The sequence below is a fragment of the Etheostoma cragini genome, chromosome 10, assembly GCF_013103735.1.
Source record: "Etheostoma cragini isolate CJK2018 chromosome 10, CSU_Ecrag_1.0, whole genome shotgun sequence".
Classification (NCBI taxonomy): domain Eukaryota; kingdom Metazoa; phylum Chordata; class Actinopteri; order Perciformes; family Percidae; genus Etheostoma; species Etheostoma cragini.
The window spans coordinates 7,634,044-7,647,471 of record NC_048416.1 but is presented as its reverse complement, the minus strand read 5'-3'; the positions used below and the strand labels follow the sequence as shown (position 1 = coordinate 7,647,471).

General features: G+C 40.7%; 1 protein-coding gene across 1 annotated transcript; it reads right to left on the bottom strand.

Moving 5' to 3' along the window:
- Positions 1 to 1,094: 1,094 nt before the first annotated feature.
- Positions 1,095 to 6,921, bottom strand: LOC117952118. Its single transcript, XM_034884233.1, has 10 exons — positions 6,893 to 6,921; positions 6,017 to 6,106; positions 5,803 to 5,937; positions 5,338 to 5,486; positions 5,008 to 5,144; positions 4,138 to 4,231; positions 3,656 to 3,988; positions 3,386 to 3,566; positions 2,777 to 2,904; positions 1,095 to 2,685 (listed from the first exon to the last, which is right to left on the bottom strand). Exons 2-10 carry the CDS (start codon positions 6,096 to 6,098, stop codon positions 2,362 to 2,364), a joined length of 1,563 nt encoding a protein of 520 aa, XP_034740124.1. The 5' UTR covers positions 6,099 to 6,106; positions 6,893 to 6,921; the 3' UTR covers positions 1,095 to 2,361.
- Positions 6,922 to 13,428: the final 6,507 nt, after the last annotated feature.

The following is a 13,428-nucleotide window of genomic DNA, read 5'->3' as shown; positions in this document are numbered from 1 at the left end:
TTTGAAAAATTTGTGTTTGGCTTCGAATTTCATAGTCCAGATATAGATAAGTGGTCCAATTTTTCGAATGCACCTTGGATAGTGGACCATGAAATGATGTTTTGGTAACAAGTTCTTTGATGGGTAGAGTTTGTGATGTTCAATAACCAGGTGTTTTAAGTACACAGTCAGTCCTTCAGTGATAGAGTATGAGAACACAATGTTTATAATGTTTACCCCAAGTGAAGGAGTTTAAGTACCTTGGGGTCTTGTTCGCGAGTGAGGGGACAATGGAGCGTGAGGTTGGTCGGAGAATCGGAGCAGCTGGTGCGGTATTACATTCCGTTTATCGCACCGTTGTGACAAAAAGGGAGCTGAGCCAGAAGGCAAAGCTCTCGATCTACCGGGCAATTTTCGTTCCTACCCTCACCTATGGTCATGAAGGCTGGGTCATGACCGAAAGAACGAGATCCAGGGTACGTCCAGCTGGCAGGAGGCCTCGGGGAAGACCCAGGACTAGGTGGCAAGATTATATCTCCAACCTGGCCTGGGAACGCCTCGGGATCCCCCAGTCGGAGCTGGTTGATGTGGCTTGGGAAAGGGAAGTTTGGGGTCCCCTGCTGGAGCTGCTGCCCCCGCGACCCGATACCGGATAAGCGGTCGAAGATGGATGGATGTTTATAATGTTCAGCAACAACAGCAACAAGTGCCAGTGCAAATCTTCCTCTGGTACTAGGTCACCAAATATCAAAGGTATGTTTGTGATCAAACACAGTGTTTGCGATGCATTTAACCCCTTGTCCATGTCCTGCAGAGTCAAGGTTAATATGTGTAGGCCTGTTTTTCTTTTCCAGATATTCATAGTTGAAGGCATAAATCCTATTTAACAAGCCTTCTTTGGAGATGAAATGTTCAATTAAATAAACAAATAGCAACTTCACCTCATATTGACCAACCCCTTCCAAAATATCATGCATGATGTCAACAGCATAATTTTCTGCAATATTGAAATATTTCAATGTATTAAGTATGCCCTTTCTCTTGATGCCAAATGAAGAGGTTAATGTTGGATCATCTACCAAATTCATATAATGCATATAATGCATATAATCCTCTGAGAAAATTGACTGAGCTGAAGATTTATCAATTAAGCAAAATCTACAGTAATAATTTGCGCTAAATGACTCCAAGAACCCAAGAATAGTATGCATACCCAAGTTATCGCCAGTAATTTGTGCAAGAGTACCAAGAACAGGAACATCAGCAAATGGTACTGCAACCCCAGTAGTCTCTAATATTTTCAAGTCCTTTACTAAGGGTTGCAATATTTCATCAATTCCGTATTTCTTAGCCTCTTGTGCATGAAACAATGACACAAGATGAATGTTCATCAAGGCAGAATTCTCCCTGGGGGGAAGATTTCTAAGGATAAAGTAAAAGCAGCCAACTTTATGTATCCCCTTTTTTGAACCTAGTGGATTTGCACACTCAAAGTCATCATAGTACAGTTGGATTTGAAGGGCTAATTTACTACTCGAAAACAAAGGATGACATTTGAAGTAGCTTCCATCACAGAAGTCCTCATATTTGTCACACTGAGTACATGTTTGCATCATCTCACAAATACTCTCATTCTTGAAAATGAACTGGTGTTTTCAGTATGGGAATATATATGAACTTGTCATTGATTGGAACTTGCTCATAGGTTCCAGAGTTGCTATTTCGTCTGGTATCATACCGTACTCCTAGGCGTTGTTCAACTGGCTGTACAATATCCCATTTTTTCACAAAATATTTCTTCCATTTGCTATCCGTATTAAACTGGCTGAAAGGGTTGTCCATGCTTTTAAATAGCTCTTCTACGGCTGATCTGGAGGGATTGTCAGCTGGAAGTAAGTTCAATACTTGGTCCTGAATATTAGACTGCAAATCTTCCACAAATTCCTGTACATTTTCAATTGTAGAAAGAACTACAGTATTGGGTACACCGCTTGCCAAAAGTTTGGCTATGATGGAGGCACACATGTCTTTGCTGGGATTTGAAACTGAAGGGCCTGCTTCAACATTTTGGCACTGAGATGAAGTAGAGGGTGTTTCGTCATTTAAGCACTGAGAATGATTGTACACTTGAGTGTCACAGTTAGAAGGGGTTTCATGAGGTACATATGTGTTGTCAGTAGGATCATGCACGTTAATTAGATGTCTTCTAAATCCAGAATAACTTGAAAATTGCAAGCAACATCCTATTTGACCACATTTTAGTCTCAAATTTTTTCCAGGGTACATTGCATGAATTAGTTTGGGGTGCCTGAACAGAATTAAAGCTGTATCAAAGGAAGAAGCACAAAGGATACATCTGAACATGTTTGCTGCTTTAGCAAATTACTGCTTGTTTAACAGCTTTGCTCTTAACTCTTTGACTCTTGGAGTTTCTTCTGTTGTCCCTATATCAATATTGTACAGAGTAGTCTGCAGGAATCCGTACAAGCTCAACAGAGCATCATCATATTGCACACTGAAAACAAAGTGCGACTTGAACAGCTCATCAAATGCGCCCAGGGATGTAGAAGACTGACATGGAAGAAGTTTTCTATCCAAGACTATGTAGAAGCTGAAAACCTGTGCTTTTGAAGTCCCTGTGGCCAGCAGATACGGCTGAGGGTTTCCTTCGATCGTCATGAGGTGTTCTTCAAGGCCATGGCATGACTAAAACAAAAAGAAAAACACATTCACATAAACCAATAGTAATAGTGTTTGGACCTCAAATTTGAAATTGAATGCTATTGTTTTGACAAACCTTGTGAAATTTAACCAAATGATCAGTTGCCTCTCCAACACTGATCTTTCTGGGCCGCTTCCTTCCAGCTGGTTGAGGAGTTAGCAGATGGAGCAATACAAGAAGAGATGCCATGTCGCTGTCCCACTCTGCAGACAGGGTGACACAATTTACTTAAGAATGTATTGAATCACACATCTACCTTGTGGAGGTCGATGTCACCTGTCTTCTGCTATTCATTTAATCTCTTAAACATCGCTGCTCAGAGTAGGCCAGGCAACATAAACTAGTGCTGGTTATGGTAAATATTTCCACTTAAAAGAATAGCGCAGCTATTAAATTGTGTCTAAAGTTTGACTATTTCAGAGTAAAACTACCACAGAGCTTCAATGAAGAGCTGCAACAACATGACACACACCCTGTAAGATGTAGTAGATAATGTCAGACAGAATTGTGAAACTGTATTTCCAGCTAAAATCAAATTTAGTTTCCCCTTTTGTAATCAAAATAAATGGGTTATTCAAATGTATTAAGTGAAAGAAAGAAGTTATTTATAGCAGTTATGCTCTTTTGTGTAGCAGCTGACATTTTTTGACAACTCCTTACTAAACTAAATAAGTATGACTGTACCTGGCTCGTCAGCAGTGTCAGATTCTTCATTCAGGGCAGATTTCAGCTGTTTTTTCAGGAGAGACGTCCCTCTGAGGGTCCTGGCCTCTTGAATGACTTTGTCTTTAAAACTGGTGTTCCATTTTTCCAGGAACCTGGAAGCAGTCTCTGCTCCAAACATCATCGAGAAGTCTTGCGAAATCTAATTAAAAATGTAAGAACTTCATTAAAATAACAAACTAAAGCGAGTAGATTGCATACACTTTTTTTAAATTAACACTTGTTACTTACCTGTCCCTTAGTGTCCAAAAAACGAGGAAACATTTGAAGTATGTCTGCCGATTGCTTTGGGTCATGGAGCATCTTTTGCCGATAATGGAATGTATCTTTCATCTTCTGGAAGACTAAGTCACGGTCAGTGATGTGGTGAAGAAGAGACATGGCCTCCATACATTCATCTCCTGTTTGCTGGTCATCTATGGATCCAGACATTCTTGCCAATGTGGGACCTCCTTTTAGCTCCACTCTGCTACGGGATGCAGATGGGGTTTTGGACTGACGATGCACAGTTTTTATATGCCACTCAATAAAGCCTTTGTTGCTCTGCATGTCATAAAAATGTTCCTGAAAATAAATGATTATTTCTGGTTGAAGAGCAGACAATAAAAAGTTTGTGATAGATGTAGTATATTTATGAAGTACACACAAAAGATCAACAAACCAAAATGTAACTGCCAACATTAGTTTACAGTATGGCTACTATGCAAACTCACATATCCCTTTTTTGAGTATGGGTCTTTCAAAAATGGGAAGAGGGACACAATCCCAAAGGCGTGAAATTCCTTCGTTGCTTTACTTACAGCTCTCCTGCAAAAGCAAAGGATTTGAATTTAAAAGCATTCTTGCCTCTTCTACAAAAATGAATTTCAGGCTATTAACATTAAAAGACACTATTTTAACACTTCCGGGGGGTCTTCTGAGTCTACAAATCTGCCATGTTCTACTTTGAATGTCAGGTAGTTGCAGTTTAAAAAAACACTTTCCTGTGTTTTTGGTTTGGCACACAACTAGGCGGGCCAAAATGTGTTGTGAACCCAAATTGATATATGGGCTGGAACTAAATCTGCAAGTAACATGCAATCAACCAATCAGAAGTCCTCTCCCATTCCTTTTAAAAGCCAGGCACATTTGGACCTTTGAGTGTAGCTATTATGATGGAGGATTCGCACCGTCATTTTAAAATTTTTTAATCTTTTGCGTGTGTGTGTGTGCTGCTGCGTCGCCGTGTGTTTGTAACAAGCATAGTGTGCACGCACTGTGCATGTGCCTAGGAGAATTTTACTAATACAATGTTAAAATAACAATGAAATGCTGCGTTTTTTACTTTCGATCAAGCTTCTGTTGGTCAATGGCGCGATCACTTCCCGCTGCCTCAAGATAGCAATACTCCCAGAATGCACCCAAACACACAACCCTGTAATTCTAGCCTCCCATGGCCGCAAAGATGGGCGCAGGTGCATTTTCTATTTAAACGATGTGGATGCTGGACGGGAAATTGAACTGCATTGGTCTTAAACTAGCAAGGACACTTGCAGTTGGCTCTGCGCTGCGTAGGGCGCAAGATAGGGATGTAATTCTCTTACCCTTCCTTTTCATGCATGTGAGCTACAATGATGTTCACCAATAATTGCCTGGTGGAATCTTTCAAACTCCCAGTGTCTTCATACTCTTTGATCACAGTCATCCCCACTGGCTTGGAAGTAAGAATCTGCTCCACTGTCTAAATACAACAGATATATAATACACAAAAACAATTTAAAAAAGAATACATCATTTAACAACTAAACAGTTGAAAAAGTCAGACAGATATTAAATTGCAATGCTTTTTCAATTCCTTAACCCAAATCTAAGCTTTGTTTTGAGAAAAGGACAACTAAAAAACAACTGTAAAATTAAGTAGGTTAATAATTTACATTTCTTGCACAGGTAAATTCCATGACAGGTTGAATCATTTGAAATCCAGCATCACTTGTGTTGCTACTTAGACTGCTTGAGATTGACAATGTATCTGTTAAACTTGGAGAGGAAGGCCCTTCACTTTCTTGCTGCAGGACAGCAGCATCTGAAGATCATAAAGACAGGATACAGGGCACATTCAATCAAAAACATTAACCACGACAGATGGTCATTTTGTTTTTAATTATAAACATTTTCTATAATCCTACCTACCGCAAGGTGTAAGTGTCACAAATTCTGTCAGGTCGGCACAGGTAGTCGTGTCTCTGAAAGATGAAAGATTCTAATAGCGGGATCGACGAAATGCAGATAGAGGAGAGTTCAAACTTTTTGGATTGTTTTGTTATCTGCTGAGAATGTCAGCCAAACATTAAATATGTTTCTTTCAAAGTTCAAATAACAATCTCCCTGTATCACCTTACCATTATCAGTGTAGATGACAAAACAGACTTCTTTGGCTGTTGCAAGTTCTGGAAAGACATCCTCATCCACCTCTATGCCTTGCTCATTTGTGACTTTTAGTGGTGTACTTTCTGGTATGAGAAACTTCTGCTGCACTGAATCATAAGAAGAAACATTTCATTAAAAACATATTACTTCTCTTTAATAATAAGTAAGAAAACATACATCCCTTACCTGCACTGATAAAGTCTGAGAAGTTGACTTCTTCCATTTTAACATATTTCTTGGTCCCACCGCATTTTACCTTTATCAACATTTTGGCCACTTGAGGGATAAAAAGAAATTGATAAAGTCTTTGGGATAGTCGGTATTGAATACACCAGGGACTATATACACCCAAACACCGGACCGCAGACTGTACACTCTGCAAACTTTACTCATTTCAACTCTGCGTTTGCCAGAAACGGTCTTTTCACTGTTTTGCAGAGGGAATTAAATTCACTGAGCATAAAAGAAAACTCGATGAATAGCTTACAGTAGCTAGTGTTAGCTTTTTCTGCTAGCCTCCGTCACTCCACTTAGCAGCCGGGGGAACGACACAGTCTTGTTAGATACACTGGACACTGACAGACTCTCCTCTGCTCTGATCGCGCTCTATCGTCCGCTCAAACCGCATCTCCCACTACTTTCTCTCTCTTTAGAAGCGTGTCACCAACTTGGCACTGGCGCGAATATCCTAAATTTCTTATTGTAAACTAAGGCAAATTTGCATCGCTGCCGGTATGATTAGTTTTGATGCAAAATATTCTAAGGCCATTATTTTGCCTTTTTCTCGCTAAGCCCCTGGTGTGTAACTGCCTTTACGGTATAAATTGTATAGCTAGCATCATACTTACCCTTCAAGTATTGTGTTAGTCCAATTGCGTTAGCTAGCCTGTTAACATTAGCTAGATAGCTAAACTGTTGGCAAAGTTTAGCAATTGAGACGGCCATGTGCCCGCCATTTAGCAAACTAGCATACTTAAACAGAGGCACTCCAACTCAGGAGACACGTTTGCTGGCGAGCCTGTTGATTTAACCAGAATTGTAGGAGAATGTATGAGGCTTTACCTGTTCTATTCCGTTGGAGTAGCTAGCTAGCTGGCGTTAGATCAAGTCATTCCTGTGTAGGACAGGTCCGTTAACGTAGCGTTGTCCTCAAACGCTAACAGTAATCTAAAAGAAAAAACGCAGGTTCCGTAAATTGATAAAACTAGCTAGCAAAACGCACAGAAACCGATGTAATGAGGAATATACAGTTGGCGTTAATTTCATGCAGTAGCTAGCTAGCTAAGTGACGAGTAAAATGCGACAAACCATGAAGTTATATTCAGCACGTTCGACGAGTTTGGGACACGCATTAAACTCGGCAGCTAGCAAATTTTCACTTGCAAAAAGTACACTAGCTAATGTGTTAAACTGACAAGTTAGTCGTTAAAACTAAATAAAGACCATATATAAAGACAGTACATTTACAAGAGAGTCCTTCACAGCCTAACATAACGTTATAGTTTGAAAAGTAAAATGGCACATTTACCTTACCTGCCTCACAACGAAGTCCAAGTGAAGACTGTTCGGCGCGGCAGCGACAAAGCTGTGACGTTAGTGTTATAAATTAACACCAGCACCTTAGTTAAATCACGTTCCTTAACACCTAATGAATGAACTCCGAAATATAACACCATACAAGAGTATCCCTTTAAACAACCTGTAGTCAAATTTAGAAAATAAACTCAAAAATCTAACACTTAACACTTTTTTTGTCTAACTCCATATTTTTCAACTCCAGAAATTTGCTGTGTTTGTTAAGTGATTGGATGATATTTTCTCTTAACAAAATATATAGTGTGGCAGCCAACGCAGCTAGCAACCAAGTAGGTGAGAGTGCAGGGGGGGGGGAAGTTGAAATGGAACAGCCAGCATTCCATTTGATATGATGACCTTCATTTTTATTGTCTCTCAGCATTTAGACATGGTCACCAAGGGAAAGATGGGAACAAAAATCAGAAGATAAAATATGCTTTTTATTAATCTGTTTTACGTTTTAATGATTTTTAATTTTGTATCTGTTACATAACATACATCTAAAATATTTGATTTAGTTGATTGTGTCTGTGTAGTTATTTTTTACTTTTTAATTAAGTTTGTGTGTGTGTGTGTGTGTGTGTGTGTGTGTGTGTGTGTGTGTGTGTGTGCATTTAAGGAATTAACTCAATTACATCTATGTGGCCTAGTGCAGTACATTCTTGCATTTCCTTTATAACTCTGTCACTGTTGTCAGTTTTATACATGAGATGCATTGATATTATTTGTTTATTGACGTTTATAGTTGCTTCTATTAGTAGTTGTTTGCATAATTAGTATGAATATTGCATACTGTTGGTTTCATTCATGAGATGAATTGGTATTTTCTGTTCAGTGAAGTCTTTAGTTGTTGCATTTAATAGTTATTACTTATTTAGTAGAAATACTAATACTATGCACTGTTTTTTGCAGTTTTCATTCAAACCTTTCAGCAAATCTCTTAAAAACTCATAGCAAACCATTCCTTATCATTACACACGTTTTGATGTATTTTGTGTGTATGTGTTGGCAAAGCTCCCTGACAAGTATTGGGTAGGGTTGCAAAGGGGCAAATATTTTCCAGAAACTTAGCATGCAAAGTTGAGCTGGGAAGTTTTGGAAAATGTCATGTGAATTAATGAAAATTATGGGAATTAATGAAAATGTACAAGAATTAACTGGAAATGTTGAGTTATTCAAACAAACTCCATCTTTTACAAACATAACTATAAACATTTTGTACAGAAATAAGCAGACAGGCATATGCAGTGAATGCTAATGTTGAGTTATTTGTCAGTAAAACTAGATTCTTTCATTGAACAACAATAAGATAGGCATGCAAGTGAATCCTTTGAGTTATTCATCAACAGATCTTTGATATTATTTATTTGAACACACAAAAAAACATGAATGTTGGATAAAATAAACATATTCCCAATGTCCTCTCCCCAAAATTCCCATTCAAGCAAATGTTGAGTTATTATTCGTGAGCAGAATGTTAATAGATTACTTAATTGACACTAAGCCAACAGGCATGCAAGCAAATACAAATGTAAAAAAGGGTTGTTGTTTTTTAATTCTCATCTTCTGTGTCACTTTCTAACCTTGTTGAGGATGGCTCCATGTCAGGCTCAAAGAGCCTTTGATTTGCACGGATGGCCACCAGCTTTTCAACCCTAGTATTCGTGAGCATGTTGCAAACCTTTGTGTGAGTGTTCCCAGTGACCAGTTAAGGATGATGGAGGCTGCAGGTGCAAGAGCCTCAGATCAATGCCATATCCCATCCCCTTCCCAAAGGCCTTGTTTGGTTCAGTACTTTGCCAGACTGCCAATAACCTTGCCTTCATCAAGACCAATATGGTGAGACATGGTGGTTATAACAGTAAAAGCGCTGTCGATCTCTTCATTAGAGAGTATGCTTTTATCATGCATTTGGTGCAGCATGAATGCAGCTGCATGCATTGGATCATCCAGAACTCTTGTCGCTTTCTATCAATTTGACTACTGCAGTTTCCTCGGCATGGAGCAGCAGGGAAGTGGGCAGGACAGTTTAGAGTTCTTTTCTGAGCTCTGTAAAGAGACAGTGAACATCTGGTAAGATGGCATCGTCACTTTCTATCATGGCAATAGCTGCTGCTACTGGTTTGAGGATTCTCAGGCTGCTAGTCACTCTTTCCCAGAACACATCATCCAGCATGATTATCTCAATGAAACTTTTGATGGCGGTAGTCTGTGACATGGACATCTCTTGCAGAGACTCCTGCCCCTGCATTAGACTGTTGTAAAACCCCACTTCTGATGATGGCACATTTGACCTTGCAGGTTGTGACAACTTCAAATCCCCAGTTGCATCAGCTGTTTAAAAAAGGAAGCGAAGCCGCCCCTTTAACATTGATTGTTTTGATTATTTTCCGGTGCGCCACAGCAAGGAGAGAAAGGACTTCTGGGGACTGAGTGGACAGAGTAGAGAGTCGAGAAAAACAGTACGCAGAGTCGGAGGAGCTACAGCTCAGTGCGCAGCAATACAAGTAAAGGTCGTTAATCCCTTAAACACGTTGTCTAAACCGCTACAGACGGCTCCGCTAAACTTCTGAACAGTCACTCTGGATACAACTTCGGATCCAATTCTCAGCTGTTCACTGAGACCCCGCTAAAACCAGGACTGGATTATGGACTGACTGACAGGACTAATTGACTGACTGATTAGATTAAAAGTCTGTAAGTGTCCATTTTACTTTCCATGAGGTGTTGTTATTTACGGTTGTATTTACGGTTGGACTAGGACTAACAAACTGCCTTGATATCAAATAATCTATGTTTCTGTTCTACTCCACAAACGAACTAAGTTAAAAGAAAACCAGAAGTGGAGTTTTTAATTGGATTTCGTTGGATTTTTCTTTTGGGATTATTGGACATTGCATTATTCTGTGGGACTTTTGTTTGAGTGTTTGGCTTAATTTTTTCTGTCTAAATATATGAACATTTGATTGCATTCTTGAATTGTGTGGTGTTTTGCTGGGTTTATTATTTCGTTTGTTTAGGGTGTACATTTTTATATGTGCATGCTTGTGAGGTTAATGTCTTTATCCTAGGCATAAAACACAAACATACAACTGTACTAGACTAAGACTATCTTCAAACGTCAGGAGAGAGACCTGGCTGGCACCCCTTGACAAAAAAACAAACAAACCAAAAAATGGATAAAGACAAACTGTCACAAGGTGTCAGTTCAAAACCTCAAAACATTTAACGTAGATGAGATGGGGTTTGTCACAGATACAGCCACATCTATATCCTGGCTCAAAAGGGAAGCAAACGTGTATTGTATCCATCTAGTTCTCTCCTGTTTTTGCAAATCACTAACTAAGCTGTAACTGGTGTCTTATATTTCAGGGACCGTGGAGCAAACCTTTGTCCTCATTAGATTCATGGCTGAAAACGAGGACAAGTTTATCAAAAATAAATTTACCTCCAAACTGTTATAGGAGTGAGTGACCAGATTGTACAATTCAATAACTGATAACAATATGAATGTCTGATAAGGCTCTATCCCCCAGCTACAACAAATTTTGACACAGCTATTCACAGCAGCAGCTAAACTGTCTTGTCCTGTTAATAATGTCTTGAGGAGTGTCCCGGGACACTCAGACACTGTCTTGTAACTGCATAACTATCCCATCATGGAGTTCCTCCTCAGGACACTACTAACAGTACAGGAAAGTTGTTGCTGCCGCCACAGCTTTTTGGTATTCATCATATTTGTATGTTTATAAAAGGCACAAGGTTTTAACCTTCTTTGAAAAACTTGTGGACAAAATGCCCAAACAATAGTTTGTTCTGTTCTGTTGTGTTCAGATGTTAAAATGTTAAATATTAAATGTGCAATAAATTTATTTATTTATAAAATCTCAGGTAAGTGTTCAGCACTGTTTTTGTTATTTAAATTATTCATTTAAAAATGTATATACAGTATATATTTAAGTGTTTATTCTTTGATCAGTGCACTTTTTGAATACACCTCTTCATGGGTCAAAGAAAATGGGAGTGGTAAAGGTTTTTGACCAATCATCATAGCAATACACTGCCTGTCCAGATCAAGATAAAAGAAAGCATCACCAACACGTTGTAAAAATATAAATAAGTTCAGTAGAAATTTCAACATGAACCGTATGTCCACAAAAGAACATGTGCACATGTAAAGATTCTCAGAGTGTAGAACTATTTAGGTTCCATCAGACGAGGTGATTTTTCTAATGAACATTCATGACTGTACTCACCAGTCATCACCCTAATGGGTCCCAAACTTTAAGTAATACTACGTTACCAAATTCTACTATTTAATACATTAATAAATACTTACTAGTACTACTATTTAATACTCACTATGTGTATACATTATCAAATATTACTACTACTACTTAATATTTGCAAGACGCTCGGTGTTTCACGCTCTCAGTCATAGATCCGGAGCTACAGCTACGCTCACCTGATGTCCAAGACGATCTGTACGACGATCTATTCGAAACAGGGCATGTTTCAGTCACGCCGCAGCAGTCGGATCCCGTCATATGTCTCAACGGCGCCGATTGCGGTTTGCGGTCACCATGCCTCGGCTTCGCCCGGATCTCCTTTCCTCCGCTGACCGATGCGGCTTCAGCTTCCAGCGGCTCTCGGTCTTCTTCCCCTCATTCCGTAAGGTCGGGAAATCGGAGCGCGCGGGGATCGGCGTATACCCTTCTACTCGTCGTCAGCCTTCCTCCCGTAGGGGCGCCCGCTGCTCTCCTCGGCGATGCGCGCCCTCCTCCGCGGCGCGGGCGTCTCTATCTCCAAAGACGTCACGCGATGTCAGAGACTTCACCGTGGCCCGCCTGCACCTGTACCTCAATGACAGCAGTACTGCATCGTAGCAGCGCTTCCTGGCTTCCGCTGCTACCCCGGAGGCAGCAGCCACCGGGCCTCCGGCACTTCATGGTCGGCCTCGGCCGGCGTTGTCACGCATGACGTCACGTTCCTCACCGGCCACGGAACGCATCTCCGGCTCCCCCTGGTGGGGATCAGTTTATTTTTTCCATGTGTCTCTCCTCTCTGCAAGCCTCCTACGACGGCGTTTTTTCTGCTATTGGGCCTTCGTCCGGCGTTAGTGTAGGCTATCATTGAATGACTTTCATTTTGGCTCACTTTGCCAGCGCATAACTTTGTATCTATTATCTTCTGATTTGACTGTTATTGCCTCTAATAATTAACATGCTCACATGTTGACTGCTTCTTTCTGGCCTCTGCGACTCCAGCCACTCCGCCGGCTTTGTCAGCCTCCATCGCTACCCCCTCCGGCAAATACCTCCAGGCCTCACGCACTTCTGGGTCCCCTGCCAGCGTTGGCCTCGGCCAGTGGCGTCACGCGCCTAGCCGGCCTCTGCCTGTATCACCAACTCCCCCTGACGGGGGTCAGGTCATATTTCCCCTTGTGACTCTCTATGCGGTACTCCAAGGGCGCCGTTTTTTCTGCTATTGAGCCGGCGCTCGCCATCAGCGTGTCATTGCCTGTCATTTGTTATTGTTCACTTTTGACTAATAACCTTGCATCTATTATATTCTACTGTAACTGTTATATGGAAAGGAAGGAGATAGATATTCCAGTCGAGGCGCCAGATGTTGAAGAAATCAAGATTGCACTGAAGGCCCTCAAGAATGGAAAGGCCCCTGGATCCAGATGGTAAAGACCCTTTATGAGGACTTTCAGTGCTCCGTTATGGACAAGAACGAGACAACAGACTGGTTCCCAGTGACGATAGGAGTGAAGCAGGGGTGCTGCATGTCAGGATTTTTGTTCCTCCTGGTAATCGACTGGGTAATGCGGAGAACTGTGGAGGGTGAAAGAACTGGAATCCGATGGGACTTCACTACCATGCTGGAAGACCTTGACTTTGCAGATGACCTTGCCCTTCTATCTTCAACAATGGATCACATACAGCACAAAACAACAAGATTAGAGGACAATGCAGCTAAGGTTGGCCTAAAACTGAACGACAAGAAGTGCAAGATAA

Coding starts and splice junctions, on each gene's coding strand:
- LOC117952118 (XM_034884233.1), bottom strand. CDS start 6,098: ATGTTGATAAAGGTAAAATGCGGTGGGACCAAGAAATATGTTAAAATG. Junction 5,487..5,802: donor TGTCATCTACACTGATAATG/GTAAGGTGATAC, acceptor TATGATCTTCAG/ATGCTGCTGTCCTGCAGCAA. Junction 5,145..5,337: donor AATTTACCTGTGCAAGAAAT/GTAAATTATTAA, acceptor TGTTGTATTTAG/ACAGTGGAGCAGATTCTTAC.